The 21,879-nt window shown below is 36.1% G+C and overlaps 3 protein-coding genes and 3 non-coding genes across 10 annotated transcripts; 1 reads left to right on the forward strand and 5 right to left on the reverse strand.

Annotated features, from left to right (window-relative positions):
- Positions 1 to 245: 245 nt before the first annotated feature.
- LOC112575128 (60S ribosomal protein L7a-like) lies at positions 246 to 4,611 on the reverse strand. The gene is made up of 6 exons (XM_025256729.1): positions 4,572 to 4,611; positions 4,179 to 4,296; positions 3,697 to 3,846; positions 3,383 to 3,603; positions 660 to 860; positions 246 to 416 (listed from the first exon to the last, which is right to left on the reverse strand). The coding sequence occupies exons 1-6, from the start codon at positions 4,572 to 4,574 to the stop codon at positions 312 to 314; spliced, it is 798 nt and encodes a 265-aa protein (XP_025112514.1). The 5' UTR covers positions 4,575 to 4,611; the 3' UTR covers positions 246 to 311.
- On the reverse strand, positions 1,413 to 1,479 carry LOC112576382. Its single transcript, XR_003101822.1, has one exon. It is a non-coding gene; the product is annotated as a small nucleolar RNA SNORD36 (small nucleolar RNA).
- LOC112576381 lies at positions 1,939 to 2,008 on the reverse strand. Its single transcript, XR_003101821.1, has one exon. It is a non-coding gene; the product is annotated as a small nucleolar RNA SNORD36 (small nucleolar RNA).
- Positions 2,341 to 2,416, reverse strand: LOC112576383. The gene has a single exon (XR_003101823.1). It is a non-coding gene; the product is annotated as a small nucleolar RNA SNORD36 (small nucleolar RNA).
- On the forward strand, positions 4,605 to 6,917 carry LOC112575130 (mediator of RNA polymerase II transcription subunit 22-like). Of its 2 annotated transcripts, none has more exons than XM_025256732.1 (4): positions 4,605 to 4,700; positions 5,070 to 5,268; positions 5,585 to 5,665; positions 6,017 to 6,917. In XM_025256732.1, the coding sequence occupies exons 2-4, from the start codon at positions 5,140 to 5,142 to the stop codon at positions 6,233 to 6,235; spliced, it is 429 nt and encodes a 142-aa protein (XP_025112517.1). In that variant the 5' UTR covers positions 4,605 to 4,700; positions 5,070 to 5,139; the 3' UTR covers positions 6,236 to 6,917. The 2 variants fall into 2 exon arrangements, with proteins under 2 accessions (XP_025112517.1, XP_025112518.1); XM_025256733.1 differs by having other exon boundaries at positions 4,628 to 4,700; positions 5,100 to 5,268.
- Positions 6,918 to 7,784: 867 nt separating this feature from the next.
- Positions 7,785 to 20,469, reverse strand: LOC112575125 (serine/threonine kinase-like domain-containing protein STKLD1). 4 transcript variants are annotated; one of them, XR_003101567.1, is made up of 20 exons: positions 20,270 to 20,465; positions 20,059 to 20,145; positions 19,626 to 19,670; positions 19,180 to 19,254; positions 18,092 to 18,196; positions 17,885 to 17,955; positions 17,607 to 17,719; positions 16,817 to 17,010; positions 16,513 to 16,586; positions 14,573 to 14,673; positions 14,129 to 14,401; positions 13,742 to 13,803; positions 13,471 to 13,537; positions 13,010 to 13,138; positions 12,383 to 12,511; positions 11,664 to 11,795; positions 10,963 to 11,115; positions 10,680 to 10,759; positions 9,385 to 9,464; positions 7,785 to 8,790 (listed from the first exon to the last, which is right to left on the reverse strand). XR_003101567.1 is itself a non-coding variant. In XM_025256722.1 (19 exons), exons 1-19 carry the CDS (start codon positions 20,282 to 20,284, stop codon positions 8,701 to 8,703), a joined length of 1,995 nt encoding a protein of 664 aa, XP_025112507.1. In that variant the 5' UTR covers positions 20,285 to 20,469; the 3' UTR covers positions 7,785 to 8,700. The 4 variants fall into 4 exon arrangements, 3 of the variants coding, with proteins under 3 accessions (XP_025112507.1, XP_025112508.1, XP_025112505.1); XM_025256722.1 differs by lacking the exon at positions 10,680 to 10,759 and having other exon boundaries at positions 20,270 to 20,469; XM_025256723.1 differs by having other exon boundaries at positions 7,785 to 9,464; positions 20,270 to 20,466.
- Between the last annotated feature and the right edge of the window lie 1,410 nt (positions 20,470 to 21,879).

The following is a 21,879-nucleotide window of genomic DNA, read 5'->3' on the forward strand; positions in this document are numbered from 1 at the left end:
CTTGAACATGACTGAATACTTTTGAACAGAACTGTAATTAGCACTTTAGGTTTGATGTTTAATCCCAAAAATGTGCGCAAGGTATGAAGTAGTTTACCTATCGTATGCATACTAATTGCTCATGCTCATAATCTATTGGAGACATGAATCTATTGAAGCCAACAGAGGCAGGATTAACCCTAATTCACAGCAATGTAGCTAAGATATTCATTCACACTCTTTCTGCTCCACAATGAACACAAGTATTTTCACCAAGAACTGTATTTCTCTGGAAGTCAATGCACAACAGAGTTATTGAGCACAAAGGCTGATTATCCCATCTTTTGTGCCAGCTCCCGTGCCTTGGCCTTCTCCAGTTTACTGATACGAGCTTGTGACTTGGCACCCATAACTCCACCACCCCAGTGCCGGCGGATCTGCAAATATAAATCAGAAATACATATTACGTTTTGCAAAACGATTTCTGCTCCTGGGAATTGTTCAACTAGGAATGTGTTGTTCAGACACAGCCAAGGAACCATCACAATCTCTTGGATTCAATGAAATGTATAGTAGTACTCATCACCACAACACAAGTAGTTTACCAAGTGTACTATCACTTGGCAAAGAGCAATGTTTAACACTGCTGGCCATCTACAGCAACAAAAAGAAAATTTTACCTCGTCTGCGCGATCGTTGAAGTTGGTTTTGACAGCTTCAGTAAGTTTTGACAAATTAGGCTTGTCCTCTGGGTTGACATTGGCCAGGGCAAGACAGGTAGCAGTTTTGCGGTGCACCACACGACCTAGCCTTGCCTTGCCTTTAATAATGGCATATGGGACACCCATCTTGCGGCACAAAGCTGGCAGGAAAAGAACAATCTGAAAGTGAAAAATCAAATGAAATAAAATTATTTACTAATTGGGGAGATTCATGAAATCTGTAATTCTACCATGTGCTTGCTTACTTTCAGCTTAAGCCATTAACTAAGCAATGCAAATACTGATCTGGAAAAATATTCATGTCACAAATGAAAGTATAGTACAATAAAGTGACAAGCTCAGAGATCTAGGTGGTAGATTTTTGTGCTTCATGGTCCATCAGATAGCAAATATCCATTCACATCATTGCAGTGTCACTTTCCCAGCAATCTGCAGCAAGTTTTGTGTTTATTAAAATACAGATGACCTTGACAGTGACTACTTTATTTTTCACATCAGCAATACTCAATACTAAAAAACCTAAAAATGTGAAACATGGAACCTGATCAATTTGTTATAAATCTTGGCATTCTACTGGTGAAAATATGTAATAAGAACTGCATTTGACAAGCATTAAGATGTTATACTCACAAAGGTAAGCCACAGCCCACAAAGATAAAAAAGCCTGGTTACAAGCAATATTAGCCCTAAAACCCATTTGATGTTTACCAAGTTGCTCAGTTTTAAAAAGCTCTATTATAAACATCACTTTTATCAGGGTAAAGTATCATCACAGCAACTCAACATTTTTAACAGCAGTAAGTGGCAAGAATTAGCCAGCAGCGTTCAGCTTTGCCTATCAGGTCAGAGACCAAGAACTTCTATCAAAAAGCAAAGGAAACAAGCTTCCTTGTGAACAAGGCTAGGCCTCTGCATGTGTATACAGTGGATGGGTGCACATTGGGCCTTAGGTGGGCCAAACTCATGGCTGATCTAAATGAGCAATTAGTGTTTGTAACCATACATGCTTTTTTTCTTGTAAACAAAATTGTCTTGCACAAAAATCTAACTGCTCTTCCATGATACTGTCTATAATATACTGTGTGGGGAAAGTGCAGAAATGCACAGGATAATGAAAGAGGTAGTCATCATGTCCATGAAAAAGAATGGTCAGTCGTTATCCATAAAAATAAAACAGCTCTAACACAGGTCTAGTTACAAACAATAGTAATTAATTTTTTGTTGTAACTTCTACCATGTTGCTCAGATTTAAAAAGCTCTTTGTATTAACATCATTATGATCAAGGTTTAAAGTATCATCACTGCAACATCAGAAAACTAGTCATACATCCTTTCATGGCAAACTCTAAGGTCACGATACTCAAAAAGTGGGACGTGAAGGTGGACAATTTTTTAATGTTTCTTATACCGGTATTAGTGAAATTAGCTGACATTGCTGGCTAAGAGGGGCGCGTGGACGTACCTTTGTTCATCAAGGGGGCATTACAACTAAAAGGTTGAGAACAACTGCTCTAAGGGAAATAAACAGCCGAAATGTCAGCCACAATACAAAAAAACCACAAATGGCTATCTTCTCAGAAATCTTTAAAGAACCAAAATGTTGCCAAGTCTTGAAAACATTAGATTTATCTTAACAGTGTTTGCTCAGAAAAAGAATGTCAAAGTAGGTGTCTTCATCAATATCAGGTGAAGAAATTCATTTTGCATCACTGCAAACCATTTCTATGTGTAACTAAAAAAGGCTTACAGAGTATGTTTGGGATGAACATCTAACAATCCTTTCTCTGACTAGATGATAAAAATGTAACAGAACTACTCTACAGATCCCAACTGACCAGTAAATAATGCATGAATAGAAATGTTCTCATGGATCGACATAAAGTCCACATTAAAAAAAAAACACCCACAGAAGTCTGAACTGTTATTTCTGAACCCCTACAAGGCTTCCGGATAATCCAACAGTCAATCGAAATTCTTAATGGCATCGCCTAGGTTTACTTACATTAAATGCTATATTGACCAGTTTGCTCAGAAAAAAAGTATGTCAAAGAAATGTCTTCATGTGCTTCAGGTGAAGAAATTCAATTTACATCACAGCAAACTGCCACAAACACATCTCACCATTTCAATTAGGCTTATTATCTCTCTCCCCGACCCCCCCAAAAAAAAACAGCTCACACAAAGTACTGACAAGATGTAAAATGATTTAGCAATAGGGGAAAAAAAAATCTACATACAACAGTTTTTACCTTTAATGAGTTAAACACACTAATGCACAAATCTGGAAGGCGTTAAATGCCCAGTGACAATTATTCCTAAAATGCTTTTCAGATCACAGACAAAATTGTTAGTGTTTAATTTTCCCCACAAGCATACAAGAAAGTAGCATTTAATTTTAGCATTTGTCACTGTACAAGTAACAAGTGCTAAGAATATGAATATTCAGGTGTCTAAATTGACATGAAGGAGAGCATATTTCTGTTGCAGTCCTAAGCTCCTCGAGGAGTGGCAAGAAACAAATTTCAACAACTTTACATTTATCATAAAACATTAGAATAAAAGTGACAGAGGCTCAGAGATCTAGGTGGTAGATTTGCAAGGTCATAGTATGTCAGACAATTATCAGTCATCATCACTGCCCTGCCACTTTTTCTTGCTGAAAAAATTGCGATCAGCCTTACTTCAATGGGATCAACATCGTGTGCGATGATGACCAGCTGAGCCTTCTTGGATTCCACTAGTGCAGTAACTGTGTTGACACCAGAGCGCACAACAGGCAGTCGTTTGGTTGGTCGGTCCTGCTTTCCCTCAACACGCTCCTCTGCTCTCTTTCGCAGTCGTTCCTTCTTCGCCTGCTTTGTCTCAGGTCTATACTTGTCCAACAATCTAAAGATCTGTGTTGCTGGAAAAATAAATCAAATTGTTAATCAATGGAACTGCCATTAACAATATATATGCATCAATATATGTAGAAGTCATGAAGCATCATTCTTACCCAACTGACGATCAGCTGCCATGGAGAACTGGCTGATGGGAGGGGGGACTTTTAGACGCTGATACAGAATTGCCTTCTGTCTCTGGATACGGATGTATTTTGGCCATCTCACAAAGCGTGACAGGTCCCTCTTGGGCTGGATATCCTGACCTGCGGTTAATAATAAAATAATGTTTATTTAAAGGTGGGCTAAAAGTGCTTTACTAAAAAGCAAAACACACAAACATAATAATGGATTCTGGCCTCAAAACAAATAACTGAGAAATAGCCAGATTCTGCTCGAGAACTTCCGGACTGAAACACTGGAGGCAACCATCAGCATGCTGGGGTAGTCATAGACTGTTCACAACCAGTAAGGACACATTTAATTCTTTAATGTGATACTAAATGACAAATGTGTAGTTGCCTGTTGTGTGATTTCTAGAGTTACTGTACAGATGTTTATAAAGTTAATTTTTGACAGGAAGCTTCTGGATACTCACCGATTCCGAAGTTTTTGGGACGTTTCTCAAACAGGGGATTAGTCGTTTTTTTGGGCTCAGCCTTTTTACTGATGAAAGGAGCCGCAGCTACCTTTTTCTTCCCCTTCTTAGGCTTCGGCTGAAATAGAGATTAAATTATAATGTTAATTGTTAAAGCCTAATTCTATGAACATGGAGGTAAATCATTTACACGCGAGTTTCTCTTATGTCGGCAGTAAGAACACAACACACAAATCTCTCGATAGAATTCATCCTAACATCATAAATAGTAAAGCACACTAATATAAACTAGCACGACATACTTTAAAAACATGTTAAAAAAGAAAAATAAATCACGATTGCCTAGAATATCGCAGATATTAATTGGAATTTTTGCAATGTGTGGCTACCTACCATGATGATCTGTTGAAAAGGAGGCTGCAAAGGGGCCTAACTCCGGTAGATACTTCCGGGAAATGAAAAACGACAAGGGAGAGAAGCGTCTCTACGATCAGAAAGATGTTCTGACAGCACAATAAATAGGTATGGAAATGATCTTGAACGTTTGCAGCTCATATAATGTATGCGTGCATTAAAAATTGGTTAATCGTTTTCCACAGTTTTCTATATCCGTGGTATCACATTTATTGTTCAAGTACTCGGTGACAAATTGTCAGTAACAGTAGTTGGTTTGTTCATGAAATTAATACAAGATACATATTTATTGTCTATGGTCGCAAGAGACAGAAATTTTTCTATGATTTTTAAAACACTTTCAGTACACTTTTTTAAAACACTTTCAGTACACTTTCCAAAATTATTACCCTTTTGGCCCAAAACATTCTGACAGTTTTTATAGATTTATTATTTTTATCAGAGTCTTTAATTCTCTGTCATTTTTTTTTTCGTCAGTTCCGAATAATCTGCTTCCAAAATGTGCAGTATGTAAGAAGCCAGTTCACGGGCGACGTTAAAAGAAAAAATGTCGCAACAGGCCCAGAGAGCGCTGCCGCAAAGCAAGGAAGCCCAGCTTAGAGACTACACTATGCGACTTAAAAATAACATCAAAGCCATGTTTGAAAATTTCACAGAAATCATCAAACTCGCTCGAGTGAGCATCCTTTTTCTTATTCTTTTTTTCTACCGCAACATCGTCATATGAATAAGTTTGAATAAAATTTAATTTGAAAAAAGAGAGACGGCATCAGTATGCAATGAGAAGTCCCTAACCATTTATTGCTCCCAGTTTACATTTTCCATCTGTTGTTGGTTTATGCAGCTGTTTTGCCCAGGTAGGATTAACTGGTAGTATGAAGTACAAGAACCTTCAGGACAACTGCAAAACTTTAAGACCCAGGACACTTACAAAACAGAAAAAAAGAGGGTAGGTTTCGTGGTGTACATAACCTATGTAATTGATATTTCAGGTTGAGGAGGATGGCCAGTTGCTGCGTGCAACCCAGAATGAGCAAGATCATTATGAAATGCAAGTTCGTTCAGCTAATATCGTAAGTTTAATATGAAGTGCAAGTTGTTGTAAGGTGCAGAGACTGACAAATTATTTTAGGTGAGAGAAAACTTTGTTTATAAAGATGCATGCATCAGACTGCTCAAACAGCTGTTAATTTCCAGCCAACAACCAGTGGACTTAGCCCTCCCCAAAGAAATACTGTTGGACTTTGGACAGCAAACCACAGGATGAAAAGTGTACATTCCATGTTTGCTTCTTTCTTTCTCACACACACACACAAAAGCCTCATGATCTTCACTATTTTTTAAAAAAAGACTGTTAACAGTATAGATGTGCCATATAGATGTGTAAGGTTGGTTTGGTTTTGTTTTTTTTGTTTTGGTACCAGGTACGAGCAGGAGAATCACTGATGAAGCTGGTTTCCGACCTCAAACAGTTTCTTATTCTTAACGATTTCCCGTCTGTTAATGACTCAATCACTGCTAATGTGCACTTATATAAAGAAATGCAAAGTGGTATCGACTCCAAACTCATGCTGTTGCGAGATGAGATGGCGGCCGACCTCTTCGAACTGGAAGATGAGTACTATTCATCATTGTACAAATGAAAGCAATAGATGGCATGCCAGATTTTTCCAGTGACATTTGCATACGCTAAGTTATCATCTCAATTTACAGTTCAGAACTTCCTGCTCAGCCACAGAGTAAATGTGTTTTTTTAAATAAATGATTAAGTTGTCAAGAGTTAAAATTACATGCATTTTGTTTTCTGCAGATGAAATGGAAAAATGATGACTGTTAGTGATGTATGAAAAATGTGACTACTTTTTTAAGTGAAGTGGCTTCTTACTTTTCAAAACAAACTGATGCCAACTGTCTGTATACTTTATTTCCTGGCTGTTTATTTTCCTTTATCATGGACATTGTTTGTAGTACATTTAAGGGGTTTGCAACTTTGTAAGCATGGGTTTGGGTAGATAAGTGTGTCTGCAAGAAAGCAAGTTGCAGGGAGAGTTTAATGAGTTTTTAGAACACATGCATAGCTTATGAGAGTTTGTAAACATCTAGTTATACAAAAACGCTAGTATCCTTATGACTCCAGTAAAATTATGTGGCAGCTATTATACACATTGTTCAAATAGAGTTCCTTCTTTCATTAAACATTAAATTCAGGTTTTTTGAGGAATGAGACTTGTTTGATTGACAAAAAACTGGAAAATAAGATAAGGAATTATTACAGTGATGCTGGTGAAAGAGCTCATGATGAACAATTAAAAGGTGAAAAATATATTGCTAGAGATTTGTTTTCATAAAGTATGAGACTGGTTGGGCTGGCAAGAGGGTTCATTGTGTTCAAAACCACTAGTGACATACAAATATTAACATACAAAGTTCATTTATACTTAAACTCAACATGCATTTTTCCCTCAGTCTTGTTTACATACATGAAATAAACCTCCAATAAATATTCAAATAATAATAGAGGTTTCTCGTATGGCATATTTCTCCCCAAACAAGAAAATCAATGCATTAAATATGGTGCAAACCAACATATACATTTAAGCTTACATAATACAGTTCACTTGTAAATAAAAATAAAGCAACCAAGGCTGTCTTATATCATTTACCCCTGCCAAAACCGAACTGGAAACTACACCATGTTCTCATTCACTTCAAAGGCCTACTATGTTGTGTTTTATGCTTTGGCTATGTTGTGTTTTAACCAAGGCTATATCATGGCAAGAAAATGTTACACTTCATGAAAATGTGAAAAGTATATCAGTTAATAATATTTGTCAAGTATTCTTACACTACCTGCAGTACATGATATATTAAGATAATGTTAAATTTTTGCTGATGGAAACAAGTAAATGTGCTGCTGTGAGTTGTATTATCCTATTTGAGATACAACTCAACAGTAAAAGGAAAGATGGTTAAAAGGTCCACTTCATATTTATCTGGGAAAAACATTCTGTGCATATCCCAAAAAGTAATAATAATAATATCAAATTTATATAGCGCCATATCCTGGTTCTATCGACAGGCTCCTGGTACTTTTACAAAAAATATGTTTTGTAAACAAATCTATCTGCATGCTTTCATGCTTGGTGGGAGAAGGTACTGCAGGCCGACATTAATCACCAAACTCAAACCAGACTTGTTTATTGTTAATCTTTATTAAATGCATCACATGTACACACAACAGTTTATACATTATAAATATCACAGATGTTTATGTATTTGACTCAAAGGGCAGATAGCTGTGCTTCTGAAGTGCATAGCTATACTATCAACAATAATAACTTACAATTACAAATGGATTTTTCAACAAGCCTCATCTGCTACTCTTGATTAGAATGTCAAAGACCATAGTAAATGTTGAAGATGCAATTTGCAGATTACTTTCTCAGGAAGAAATGTTGCAAAGTTGGATTGCATTTTTTAACATTTATTAACACAATAGGGGTTAATCACATCTAGTTAGTTCATGCACCATGGCACAATTGCAGGGACTACAGCAGCAAAATAAATATTTATTCTCATGATTTTATGCTCACAAGATCAATCTGCACTTCACAAACCAACATTTGTCTTTGGGTGTTTATTCAGATCACGAGTTCATCAGACATAGCCACCAAATGCAATGCACAAATTTTTTTTTTCAAATTCATAGATGCAGGTAAAAATCGTTGTTTCTGGCAAATGTTTCACAACAGTTTAACAAGTATTGGGATTATGCAATTGTATGCCAACTTAACATGGAAATAATCATAAACTGGAATATGATTTTTCCTGCTTTCTCAGTAAACCTATAGGTTACCCCTGTTATACCACAAACTTAAAAATCTGTAGCATCATATACTGTTGTAACTTTGGAGCCTAGGCTGAAAAGGAAGATACGGTTATTAAATATACTTTATTTTATTGCAAGAAAATGTCATATTAATAATACTGATTGTCACTCTGTGTTGGCTCTTTTCATTTGTCAATCCACAAAAACACAAGATATGAAGTCATACATAGGCTGCAGCAGGTGTACAATGAGGTGCAGAAGGGATGTTGGGATATGATTCTACTTTGTTTGCACAGAGTTTTGCCTTGATGTCAATGTCTTGCTGATACCTAGCTTTTCCAGGGCAGCTTCGCAGGGGGTCACAATGTCCTGTTACAGTGTGGATAGTCTTTATTTGCAAAGTATTTTTCAATTTCAGTCTCCACACTACATCTTCATGTAACATCTCACAATGTTTACCTAGTTTCTTGGTGCCACTACGCAATTAAAGAATTATTATGACATTATCTTTCTTTTGTCAAGTTGAAGTTGGAATGATATCTTTAGATAGCAAGAAAACTTGCTTGTTCTAAGTTCAATACTTGCATACCTAACTGGAAAGATTTTACTGTTTGCTCTGTCAGGAAAATAATCTCTCAAAATGGTTCTGTATTAAAAATAGCAACAAGTATATATGACATTTGTATGTATTCAAACAACTGTATTTTAATTATTATTAAATTTAATTAAATTATAAAACAAAATTTGTGTCTTGTAAGAAAAAGACTATTAAGTGACTGCTTAGACAAACCAAGGGATCATCCCAAAGGTACATCTAATAAACCCCTTCCATACCCTTAAGTTAAAACTTTTCACTGCTATCATAACATAAATGTCTAAAGCAATATTATTAATGAAATAACAGACATACCCATCAATGTCTTAAATCTTAAGCTCAAATATATTTAAATATTATCCTCTCACCCTGTTTTGCTTATAGTGCCTGTGCGTTTCTAGAAGGGCAAGCTCAACATCAGTATGCTGCATCAAAGCCACAGCATCCTCTATTGTGTCACAACACAGCCAAGCAGAATAAAGGCAGGAAACAGCCCAGCAAGATAGCGACAAAACAAAATGATGCACAATTTATAGAATTGCAGCCGTGCAAAGCTCAGGCATTCATAGGGTGGTGCAGAGTATGTACGGACATGTAGGTAGAATGGAAATCAATAAAAAAAATCCCATTAAAATATGTAGCAGGATTTTTTTTCCAATGCATCAATAGATCATTACTTCTTTGCTCCAATCTTTCTCAATTTGAAATTATAGAATCCATAAAACATTTCTGTTTCAGCTAAGTGCAACACTGCCATGAGCTAACATGTTTTCTTTTAAAGTGTTACTATTTTTGTAACTTCAGTTTAAAAAAAATGATACTTGTAATAAAATATACACATATATATTATGAAGAAACATCAAATGTTTTATTTTTTTACCAAAAAGTTCAAAATTGGCTAGGATGACAGCATGCACATGACTATTGCTCTCCGTACTTTAAAAAGCATGAACACAAAATTTCACTCCACTCTGCTGTTTACTCTAGATCCCAGCACCAAGCATAAACCAATCTATTTTCAGTACTAGAGAAAAATGCATTAAGCAAGATAATGGAACACGTTCTCACACTATGCTCTACTTCTACTGTGTGGGTGGTCTGAAAAGGCAGTTTTCCCTCTATGAATGGGAAGAGGACATGAGTGTTGAGTTTGGATGGGTGGTTGGCCAGATGTGTCACAATTCTGTATATAATAACACCAGCATTTAACTTTAACCATTTTATTCAATAATAAGCTTGATCCTAAAACTTTGTTGCTATCACCTGAAGTATACTGACCACTGTTTTAATCATAGACATGTATACTTATATGCCATAGCTTTACTTTGTTAATGTCTATCAGTATTTGTGGGAAGTGGACAGCACTTACCATGGCAACCACACTCCCCTTATCTAATGTTTGGAAAAGATTTGCTGTGGAACAGTAAAGTTTCTGGTCTGAATAATCCTTGTTTGAAGATAAAGTATGGGTGACCTATATATATTATTCACACACACACACAAATATACATAAAGATTACAAGCTTTAGAATTGCAGGAAACTACAAGAAGCATAGTGACATCAAAATTAGGGACAGATTTTTGCAATCCAAAGAATTTTCAGCCATTTGATGAAGCCAGAGCTCAGACAAATGCACTAAGCACAGGAGTTTGCCCACCTCACCTTGTTTTTAAGATACTTTGCTCGAACTTCTTTTAGGTGAACAGCAACATTGTAGCTGTTTAGGTCCAGGATGATATCGTCTACAATCACGCGAATAACATCTTTCACGATGCTTAGTATGTTCATGCGAGCACAATTTTTGTCAGTAAATTATTTTGGTGGTTGAATTACAGCTTGCATTCCATAATTTTAGAAATATATCTTTGAAATATACTTTGCTAAAGCTTATATGCACATTGTAACAACAGCTGCTTAGAGATATTTTTCCTGCCTGCATACTCACCATATTCACAGAGTTCCATGATGACAGTGATGATTGCCTCCACTATGTCAGGGTTGTCACGGTGCAGCTGATAGGCCTTAATAAGAACAGGAATGCCTGTCAGTCTTTTGTCTTGCAGGTCATCAGATGTAAGCATTCTGTAAGCACACTCCTCTGGAAAAGTATGCAAGTGTCTGATATAACGAAATCGTATAGCGTCGATGATTTGCACAATATTGAAGAAGAAATAAAGGAGCTAGCTGCTGCAAAAGGAGTCACAAGAGTATCAAAGCAATAGCCACGAGTTCTGGAAGATGTAAAAAAGTTACTTCTGGTGTGGATAAACGAGAAGCAACTAGCAGATGATACTGTGACCAAGAATTTAATCTGTGAGAAGACAAAGGCCTTGTACATCAACCTTGTTAAGTAAACTGCCATGTACATCAACAGAAAATGAAGAAAGTTTTAAGGCAAGTAGGATATGGTTTGATAACTTTAAGAGAAGTGGCATCCATAGTGTTGTGAGGGATGGAGAGATGAATAAATATTTTGGGGTTGTGGAACAAATCGTCTGTGTTTCAATTAATTATTTCTTATGGGAAAATTTGCTTCAATATACGAAAGGTTTGGATTACGAGCACATTTCCGGAATTAATTATGCTCGTAATTTAACGTTCCACTGTAGTTTGGCTGAAAAGAAATTATGCAAATGACTTTATTACCATTGGGCTCTACCAAAGCTGCAAGTGTCATGCAGGCATTCTTGATAATTTTGGTATTCTTGAGGTGCAGATCCATTGCTTCCAGCAAGCTTCCAACAGCATCCAATTCATTCACTGAACTGAAACACCGATCTTTGCACATGCAGTCACAGACACATACATAGCCACCACTCATTCACACACACACCCAACACAAAAAACATACATTAACATAGACTTTATCGTTAACACACACATTAACAGAGACTCTTAACCTATTTATGCATGATGTTCCATTATTGGAATGGTTGGACGTTATAGCTCTGTACATTATGTGCAATGTAGCAGTGGATTTGCCTAGCATTTCATTTTTGGAACACCACATAATTCAAAAATGGAACAAAGTAATTTTTGTCTTCAAAGTCTTCTTCCTTGAATATCTGTAGGTCACATACATGAATTTCACGAACAAATTCAAAATTTTCAACCTCCAGTATAAAAGGGTTAATCTTTAACATACATACAGAATCAAGACACAAAATATGTCTAAGAAAAACAGAAGCTGACAAAAATTGTTAATATTACAATTGTTTAAAATATTCTGTTATATATTTTGCAAACTGAAGATCACATATACAATGGACGTCAATGAAAAATCTTTTGTTTTTCACCCTTGTCCATGACGTCATCAGAAACGTTTATGGCTTGTAGCTTTCACACCATTACCCCAATATTCTCACCATCAAGACTCAATGACACCATTGCTGCTGTCACTGCTTCCACCACCTCTGGAGACTGAAGGTGTGTTTTGAGAGCCAGACACACCTGCTGCATGGCATTCTGCTCGGCCGCCATCTCTGCATTTTTCTCTGCATAATTTTTCAACATTAGATAATAGTGAGACGTTCTCAAGTAACAGTCTGTAAGTAATGCATGTTTACAATACAATACAGCATTATTAATCCGCAGAGTGATTACAGGTAAGATTTATATGTGTTCCTGTACAAGCAATACATATACATATGAATGTTGACGGCAAATAAGTTCTTTCTATATGTATAGAGAGAGAGCGACACACACAGCATCAAGTCAGCTCAGTCTAACATAATATCAAAGCTTATATTATCATGTGCTAGCATGTTCTGTTTGTCCTGGACTTTGCTGCTGCCACTGGTGCTATCCTAATGCAGATTTACACCATGCAGCAGCCATCTTTAGAAAGGGTGGCTTCCAAGCTTAAAGCTGCTCACCTTTTCAAGCTATATTTTACTCTGCTTGGGTAGATTTCATATTCTGTTGTCACCAATAATAGTGAGATCCACAAGGCATTACAAGAAGTAGTTACAAAAGACTCGTGATCAACTGACCATTAAGGGTGAGACTCCACAAGGCATTACAGCAAGTAGTGATAACAGATGTATCATGCAGGTAGTTTTTCATGGCAGTCACCAGGTCTTTGATTCCACCCAGCTGACCAATGGTTTTGCTTGCCTCATCTGTGGAGTTGGTCTCAAATTAATTCATGTACAGTGGATCAACAGTTGCAGCAAAAAGGCTACCGTGTTTAGCTAGGAACTATTATTTTCACAATAATGTCAACAAACATGGCAAAATGACAACAATTTCACACACAAATACATACACATGCAAACATGCAACTTAAACATACATATACATACACATAAAAATAAAAACATGCACATCATAAACATTTCTCCAGCAAACAAGGTAAAAAAAAAATAGAAATCAAACTCACACAAACATTCTTATCTGAATAACAGAAATATTCTGAGCCAACTGTTGTAATTTAGGCTTAATGGTGACTCACTGTGGGTGGAAAGTGCCAACATAAGAGAGGCGGCAGCTCGCTGGACCTCTGGGTTGGCATGGTGTAACTGTCCATTAAGCAATAAAATATTAAACTGAAGGCATGGTTCAGGGACTTGCAAATTCTACTGCAACATCTTACAATATAGAAATAAGGGAAGAACCATGCATTTTAATGGAAAAAAAACCACTGATTGGGAAAACGTAATTATTACAACTATATTTTTAATCAACTCTTAAAAAATAATGTTTAGAATCTATGGCTCTTTTACCTTCATCACTTTATTGATTATAGAGATTGGCTCTGGAGTGAAAAGCACATCACTGGAGTCAGCTGAATCAGAAGGAAAAGTCACTGTAAATGTGTCCCATGATAATGGACATCTCCAGCTTGTTAGTGGGTTTGTGTACATATTCTAATTTGTGCACATCTAAATTTTCTCTTCTCCCTTAAGGCCTTCATCAGGATCTGTCATACAAATTATTTTCAGTTTATAAATAGATCCCCATCATTAACTGGTCATGTGAGAATGGAGAAAGAGAGATGACATATATAAAAGCTGTAAAAGTAAAAGGAATCTGATTCAAAATATCATATTGCAGGTATTGCTTCTTACTCCAGACCATCAACACACTGTCTTTTTCAACCATCATTTTACCATCATTGACAAGGGCTGTCAATACAGCGAAGCCAGCAATCTGCACTTCACAGTTTGCTTGGTTGTCCCACATGGCCAAGGAAATCAGGTTTTTGCTCCTTTGATCCAAGAATATGCGTGGCTGTGGAGGGCCTCCTTTTTCTTGGGCTGCTACATTTGCCTGAAGCATGTCACTCAGTACCTCCAAGCCCGCCAGCACACACTCCTCATGATCGATAGTGTCTGCGATGTAGCAGACAATGCTGTCCGCACTGTCAGTATCTGGTAATGGACCTACAAGCACCAGGTTAAAAACATGCGTGCAAGAAGATATGTTACAAACTTGCATATAGTCCTATATGCTGAAATAGTCAGGTCTTCTATTATCTAAAATATTAAAATTACATGTTTCAAAATGTGAAGCTTTTGGGCTTAAATATTAAATCCACACACACACACACGTACGGATTCTGTTGACAGTTTGCCGTCTGCGTCGCTGCTTGTCCAATAAAGGGCTGTCTGCGACCATTGCACAATCCAAAACAAAACCCATCTTCATCAGTGAGCTGAAAAAACAAAAAGTTCAAGACATGTTAAATAGTCTTGTTAATCTTTTTTTGATGTCGTACGTTATGGCATTAAGAGAAACAAAAATAAAATATAATTAAACAGTCTTTACATTTTGAAAAATGACTTAATAAGCACTAGCTCTTGTTACAGTCCTCTTGGCTTAATTTTTGCTGTAAATCTCAAGATTGGGAAAGTATTCCTTTCATAATGCAGTTACTGCTGGAAGATAGTTACAGAAATATGCTAAATGTCTAGTGGGGTGCACATTTTTTTAAAATGACTGGATAAAGCTCAGTACGAGATGTTATTCCTAAAAATCTGGCTAAACAACCTTCTTCTGTACTTGAGATACACCTGGAAGCATTACTGTAATGGGCAGGTTAGCCAGTTGTAATGGACCTGTTGGTGCAGTGGGATATTATTGCAATCAAACATTACAACACACACATTAACACTTGCACAATAATTTGCATTTGATCAACCAAAACAGCAGAATAATGAAAAAAGAAATAGAATTAAAATAAAAGAGACAGTCATATTACTACATATGTACAGCAATGCAGCAAGCAATATAAGAACTATAATCCCAACCCTCTAGATGTAGCCATGGGCTGTTTCCACTAAGCGATCACACTTGTATTTTGTTCCCAAACACCTATAAAGTTCACAGTTTAACTGACTATTCCAATAACAGATTATACTTCTTTGGTACAACACAGTTCAGTCACAGACCTATTCACAGTCCCGTGCAGACACAAATTTACAAGAGCGGTCACTTCACACAACCAAACACACAAGAACTTTGTACAACTTTAGTAAAACAGCAATATGTCTTCAGACAAGGCGGACATCTGCTTCCTACCACACAGTTCAGAAAAGTGAAGTTTATCTTTAGTCAAGATCGAGGCTTTACTGCCCTGACTTTAGCCAGTTTATAATTACAGAGGAAGAGATCCTGCCTGGGTGGCCTTGCACTGTCTTTTATTGTGGTGCTGAAGTAGTAAAGTTGACATGCTATAAAATTGACAACACTTTGGCCTGTGGATATGATGTCATTGGTCAAGATTTACAACTGCACCACTATGATCATCCTTGCTGGACATTAACAGAGTGGTGCACAGTTGACCAGTGAATTGTTGGTGGTTCTAACATCAATTAAAATTATCATAAGGAAAACTGGTTTTCTACAATCACCATGCAGGAAAAAGAGATCAAACTCATGATGTCATGTTTGTGGAAAGATACCCCCATTAACATATGGTTCCAGTTCTCCAACTGGCTGATACCTTGACAAGGTAATCTATCCAAGTACAATCCTGGTGTCTGTGTTGCTGACCTTGACCTGTGTATGGTAATCTTTATAGGCATGTATCTCAAAAACGGAATGGGATTATTCAGTCAGATTTTGGGAAAAAGTATAGCATCTTGCACTGAAACTTACCCAGACATTAGAAAAGAATGTTGTACCTTACTAAACATTTGAAGAAGAATTTGTATGTTGGTCAAGACATTTATTCTGTTTAATTCCATTTAATTTTTATATTTATTTTTAATATTCTTTTTTATCTTTATTCCTTTGCCTTTATTCCTGCATATTTATTCCTTTGCCTTTGTATATATACATAATTAACTCTCTACATGCAAAAATAGATGTCTGCCTCTGTGTATCCATGCATGTGTATGTGTGTGAGTGTGCGCATGCATGCATGCACTCAGTGAAAGGAAAGCATGCTATCTTTCACATCATGCAAATGTGAAATGAAAGCTGGCTCAAAAGTAGCAGAGCAGATTGACAATCTTGAAAAAGCAATGAAAGTTGTATGCATGAAACTTACGCTATATTTGGCCGTGTCTCACGTGGAATTTTCAGCATGTGTCGAATAGTTTTTATCCACTTTCCTGAATAAATCTGTTACAAAATAGAAAATAATCAGATTTTCTGTAATAGCTGGTCAGTATTTATTAACTTCAATGGGATTTTTTTTAATGTAATTTTAACTGAACTATGGAAAGTATTTGTATTAGATTTTACAGCTTGTTACCATTATTACAATTGCAATATATTTGATTATTTATCTGAAAATGAAGGTAAAGATGGAATAGAACTCATCAGCAATAAAAATAAATCTAATCACTTACAGTACAAATCTCCTCATATATCTCCTCTAGGGATTGCACATCTTTCTTTGCCTCGGTCAGCTTTTGAGCTACCTCATTCTGAGATGACAAAGATGTAGTCAGCATTTCAAAGAGTAAACATCCAAGTGACCACACATCACTTCGCTCGTCAAATGCCTGTGTCATTACTTCTGGGGCCATGTACACAGTCGTACCTAGAAAAAGCATTTTTTTTAAAAATTACAAATTTAAAAGCAGAGATTTTGCATTCCAATCTCTCCTCACATATTTTGTTTTCCTCAGTAATCAGGAACAATTTTAAAAGATTTCGGTATCCATGTTTGCCACTACCAGGGGATATACACATGGATCACTTGTGTTGCTGATCAATTTTTTTTTACAATCAAACCTTTGTTATTAAATAGTCATAAAAGAAAGCATTTTTATTTAGCCACTAACAGACTTGCATTGTCCTAATACAATAAAGGAAAAGAATAAAAGAAAAGGGAGCTTTATCACAACTCTTTGAGAGTGTGCATGTGTGTGTGGATGCATGTGTATGCTTGTGTATATATTTGTGTATTTTTTATAAGTATGCATGATTATAAAGTAGTCTTGTTGTATGCAGGTTTTGATCAATCATGAAGATGATAAATATGCATAGGGATAAACATGTGACAAAACTGGAAAAGGCCCAGCATGATGTGTTTTGTAACACTACCCAGTTTGCATCGTCATGTGTGAAACACATTGTAGCTGTGAAAACATTCACTGTTGTGGAAGCAGATCATACAGAAAGAGTTAAAATCACCTTCAGCATTGCGTGAGCATGTTCGACGGTCACTCATGAGTGTTGAAACACCAAAATCACCAAGGCAAACTGTTTCATCATCTTTTATAAAAATGTTGCTTGGTTTTATATCTCTGAAAATTTTTGAAATTTGTAAAGCATTTAAACGTTAAACAAAACCTCAAACTTCTCAGTGTAATTTTATTATTAAATGGACGCAGAATAAAGTGGTCTAACTAGCGTCCCAGAAAGTTATGAGCAATCAGGCTCACAATGTATTCAGAAAATTTTTAACTCACCGATGAACGACACCTTTGCCATGAACAAATCTGAGAGCTTCCACTATCTCCCAAAAGTACTTTTTGATTTGCTGTAAAGTGGAAGAAAAGAACAATTACAAAAACATTTCTGGTGAAAACAACACATGCATGCACAAACACACACACATATATTTGCACAAACAAATGCGCGTGCACACATACATACACTCTCCTAATCACACTGACCTTTTCAGGTATAGGCTTCTTGTTGTCTTGGTAGTCTTTAATAATACCACGTAGGTCCCCCTTGCTATAGTAGTCCATCACAATACACACAAACATTGAGGACTCCTGAGAAAATAAATAATGTTTGATAAGAAGTGATACAGAACCTTGCACCAATCTTATCATCATCACAATTATAATCTCAACTTCTCTTGCCAGCCATTATTTTGCAATCTCCTCTTTCACCAGATGTAATGGCAGAACTGATTCCACATTCCTCCCCAGACTCTTGGTAAATACTTGTGTTGGACAGATGGTGAGGAGATGATTAGTTTATAATATATTGCATATTTTAGGAAACAGCTTGATCTTTGTATGTTTGTGATTTAACAGACAAAAAAGGCATGGGGCATGTGGCTCATTCCATTTTTGTTTTGTTGGTTTTTTTAACTGGAAAAGACTGGAAAATATACAAAATGTAAATATACTTAAATACATGACCAGCTGAAATCTTTTGTCATTTATGTAAAATGTAATTTTATCAATGGATCTATATTCTGTAAAGAAAGCTATACAATGGAGTAGAAAGATACCCAGCTTTGGGGAAATTGGGAGGAAGAGCGGGGGGGGGGGGACTCCATGCTGACAATGAATGACACTCACATTCATGCCTTCTCTGTATCTTTTTTGATGGGGCGGCTGCCTCCCTATTGCCTGTCTGATTTCTACCCTACTGGCATAATGCATTCCAATAAAGAGAAAACTGGATTTACTCATAATCCTAAAAACAAGAGCCTGACACATTAAAATGCTAATTTTAGTAGGGCCTGGGAATTTGCTGCTGACCAACAGCTGGAGTTGTTTTTAAAATTGTTACTCTCCTAGGCCAGGAACTACTGCATTCAGCAGCAGACTAGATTCTCTATAGAGCTATATATTTTGAAATTTATTTCTTACATGGCACCATGATTGAATTAAATTGAGGCTTTGCTGCTCTATTCCACCACCAAATGATAATTCAGCTATTAGCATTCACAAGAAGGAATACCTCAAACAGCATATTCATCTCTATTGTATGAGTTATTCACTACTTGTTTATTGCTACTTACTTGCTTGTCCCAGTTCACAAAGAACTCTTTATAGCCACAGATATTTGGGTGACATAATGTCTTAAGAACCAAGGCCTGTGATATATGCAACAGAAATGAAGGTTAAACCAAAACTTTTTCCCCCCATCTCACTTGATCACTATTGCATCCTCAAATTCACAAGTGAAAAATACATATTAGACACAAATATATGCACACATATTACTGATACACAATATACTTGAACTTAATTTACTTATGAGTAAACTTGCATCTAAATACATAATCACGTTCACCATTATTTGCAAACATACTTATAAATCAATGCAAAAGTCTAGAGAAGAATGGAATACATAAACAATTAACAAAACTCATAAGGATAATTAGATTTAGACTGTAAAGCTTCATTTAAAAAAAATGAAAATATACTATAAACAGCTGTGTGTAATTTTTTGGACTATAATTACCTCTTGGAAAGCTTTGTTTGCTTCACTTTCATCAAAGCATTCAATCTGTAAATTAAACAATAAATTATCATTTCTAAAAGAATAATGCATGCTAATTATCAAATGCATATATATAATTGGTGCTAATGTTAAGTAATCATAAAAACTAGTTAACATGTTTGGTGTGAAGCTTTCATAAATAAAACTTAAGCGCATGGACACACACACACACTACAGACACACGCACACGCGTATACTTGTGTACAATAAAACCTATGCACAAAATGTTTAATAACATTTTTAAAAGCTGTAACCCTGAGAGAAGAAATTAATCTACATTGATAAGGCAATTTATTTACGCAAATATTTATTTGGTAATCCAGAAAAAATTAAAACTCATTTCTGTCTTGCACAGAGAAATTTCTCCAAGAGCTTTGGGTGTTGTTGACTTTACCTTCTTGATAACATACTTCGTGTTGTCAACTTTATTTTCTGCCAAATAAACGGATCCCTGTCCGCCTTTACCAAGACGTTCAAGTAGCTGCGCATGTATAAATCAGGTCATCAGCATAATTTTGATTGTCGACGTCAGGTATCATACACACATTTTTCACATTCCATAAACATTATCACGAAAAAGAGATGGAGGTTCGGTATCAACTCACCCTGTAGTTCTCCATTCTTGACAACGTGAAGCTTTGCAAGTGCGCATGCGTGTTGTCCGTCCCTGTGGTTAGTGGACTTTTGAAAGCGAGGCTCACAGAGGATTGGTAGCGAATTTTCTTTTCCCCAAAGACTCTAGCTAACAATCCAAAATTTACAGAACTATTTTACAATTTTGATGATTAATAAAATATATTGTGAAACTTTGATTTGCTTGAAACTCAGGCCCATCCCTACTACCAAAGACTAACTATACTATATGTGTGCGTGCCGTTAATAAAATGCATTTTATGAACTGGGTTATAGAGATTTTTTAGGTTTTTTTTTGTTAGTTTGTTTATGATTTGGTTGTGTTCTTTTGTTTGTTTGTTTGTTGTTGTTTTTGTTTTTTGTTTTTTTTTGCATCGGTTAAAATGAGTTTGGGTAAAGCAGACGACAGAAGTGGAGTGACGTCACAGAATACGCAAAGCTCCGCCTAGTGCTAACGCTCACTGACGTCATTTTTGGCTGTCGATTGAAGAGCTGCGTATCACGTGACATGCATAAAGGTCATGAACCTTCTGGAGCGGTAGCTATGAAGTGAATAATTGGATTAATAAAGTCAAGGACAATGACGATGTCCAACTTTATTAATCCAAATAGACAAGAATGGGAAATGTGCTCAGTTACTATTTATAGAAGTTCTTATTACAAAATAAGTTCTGTAGTTATCACCTTTAATTAGTCTAAACTTTAGAAGCATCTTTTCAGAACAACGACTTGACTGTGACCCTCTCTTGACCATGAGCGAGCATAACGTGTCTGTAATTTACTTGTGTGTATGAGTGAGGGAATGTTGTAGAAGTGAGCGTGTCTGTTATATGCGAACGTGGATGCATGGTACGTTGCTGATGATTTAGTCTATGTATGATTTATGTAAAACGCTACATGAGCAAATCTTTGGAAAGGCGCTATACAAATCCTCATTAGTATTATAACAAGGTGAAAAATATGAGTAAGTGACACAATCTAAAGGGGGAAAAAACCCCACAAAAACAACACAGTTTTACATTTAGATCATTTTACTAATGAAATGAACCGTTTAATAAAAGACAGTTCAAGAAAATTATTCAGGGAATTTCAAGGATTGAGTTGTCATTATGCAAAGGTATTTCTTAAACAAATTAAGCATTCACTTATCCTGCTAGTGTGTATTTGTGTAAAGAGAAATTTGAGATCTAGTAAAGTGACATTAGTCTTTAGTAAGTTAATGAATTCTCAAATACACAATAACAAAGTTAAGATGGGGAATACTCACTTCCAAGCAAGAGTACCCAAGTATCATAAAATATATAAATTCATTGATCCTATGCATTATAGAGTGATTTTAAACTCTGCCAAGATTGATTATCGGTTGGTTGGTTGGTTGGTTGGTTGGTTGGTTGGTTGGTTGGTTGGTTGGTTGGTTGGTTGGTTGGTTGGTTGGTTGGTTGGTTGGTTGGTTGTTGGTTGTATTTCCCACTGGGTCAATAACTTTGAATATTCATAGTGAGCTACACTGACACTTTTAGCAGGTGCCAGAGGCTGTGTGGGAAGAAACACCAAAAGCAGATGTTGACAAATATACGCTTGA

Source organism: Pomacea canaliculata, linkage group LG11, assembly GCF_003073045.1.
Source record: "Pomacea canaliculata isolate SZHN2017 linkage group LG11, ASM307304v1, whole genome shotgun sequence".
Classification (NCBI taxonomy): Eukaryota; Metazoa; Mollusca; class Gastropoda; order Architaenioglossa; family Ampullariidae; genus Pomacea; species Pomacea canaliculata.

Bases quoted from the DNA above. Each gene is read 5' to 3' on its own strand.
- LOC112575128 (XM_025256729.1), bottom strand. The intron at 3,604-3,696 runs GTAAGAATGATG...TTATTTTTCCAG, and splicing joins GGCAGCTGATCGTCAGTTGG to CAACACAGATCTTTAGATTG. The intron at 417-659 runs GTAAAATTTTCT...TTATATTTGCAG, and splicing joins TCAACGATCGCGCAGACGAG to ATCCGCCGGCACTGGGGTGG.
- LOC112575130 (XM_025256732.1), top strand. From the start codon at position 5,140: ATGTCGCAACAGGCCCAGAGAGCGCTGCCGCAAAGCAAGGAAGCCCAG. The intron at 5,269-5,584 runs GTGAGCATCCTT...TTGATATTTCAG, and splicing joins AAATCATCAAACTCGCTCGA to GTTGAGGAGGATGGCCAGTT. The intron at 5,666-6,016 runs GTAAGTTTAATA...TTTTGGTACCAG, and splicing joins AAGTTCGTTCAGCTAATATC to GTACGAGCAGGAGAATCACT.
- LOC112575125 (XM_025256722.1), bottom strand. The intron at 19,671-20,058 runs GTAAAGTCAACA...TTTAATTTACAG, and splicing joins CGAAGTATGTTATCAAGAAG to ATTGAATGCTTTGATGAAAG. The intron at 11,796-12,382 runs GTGAGAATATTG...GCATGTGCAAAG, and splicing joins GGTGTCATTGAGTCTTGATG to ATCGGTGTTTCAGTTCAGTG.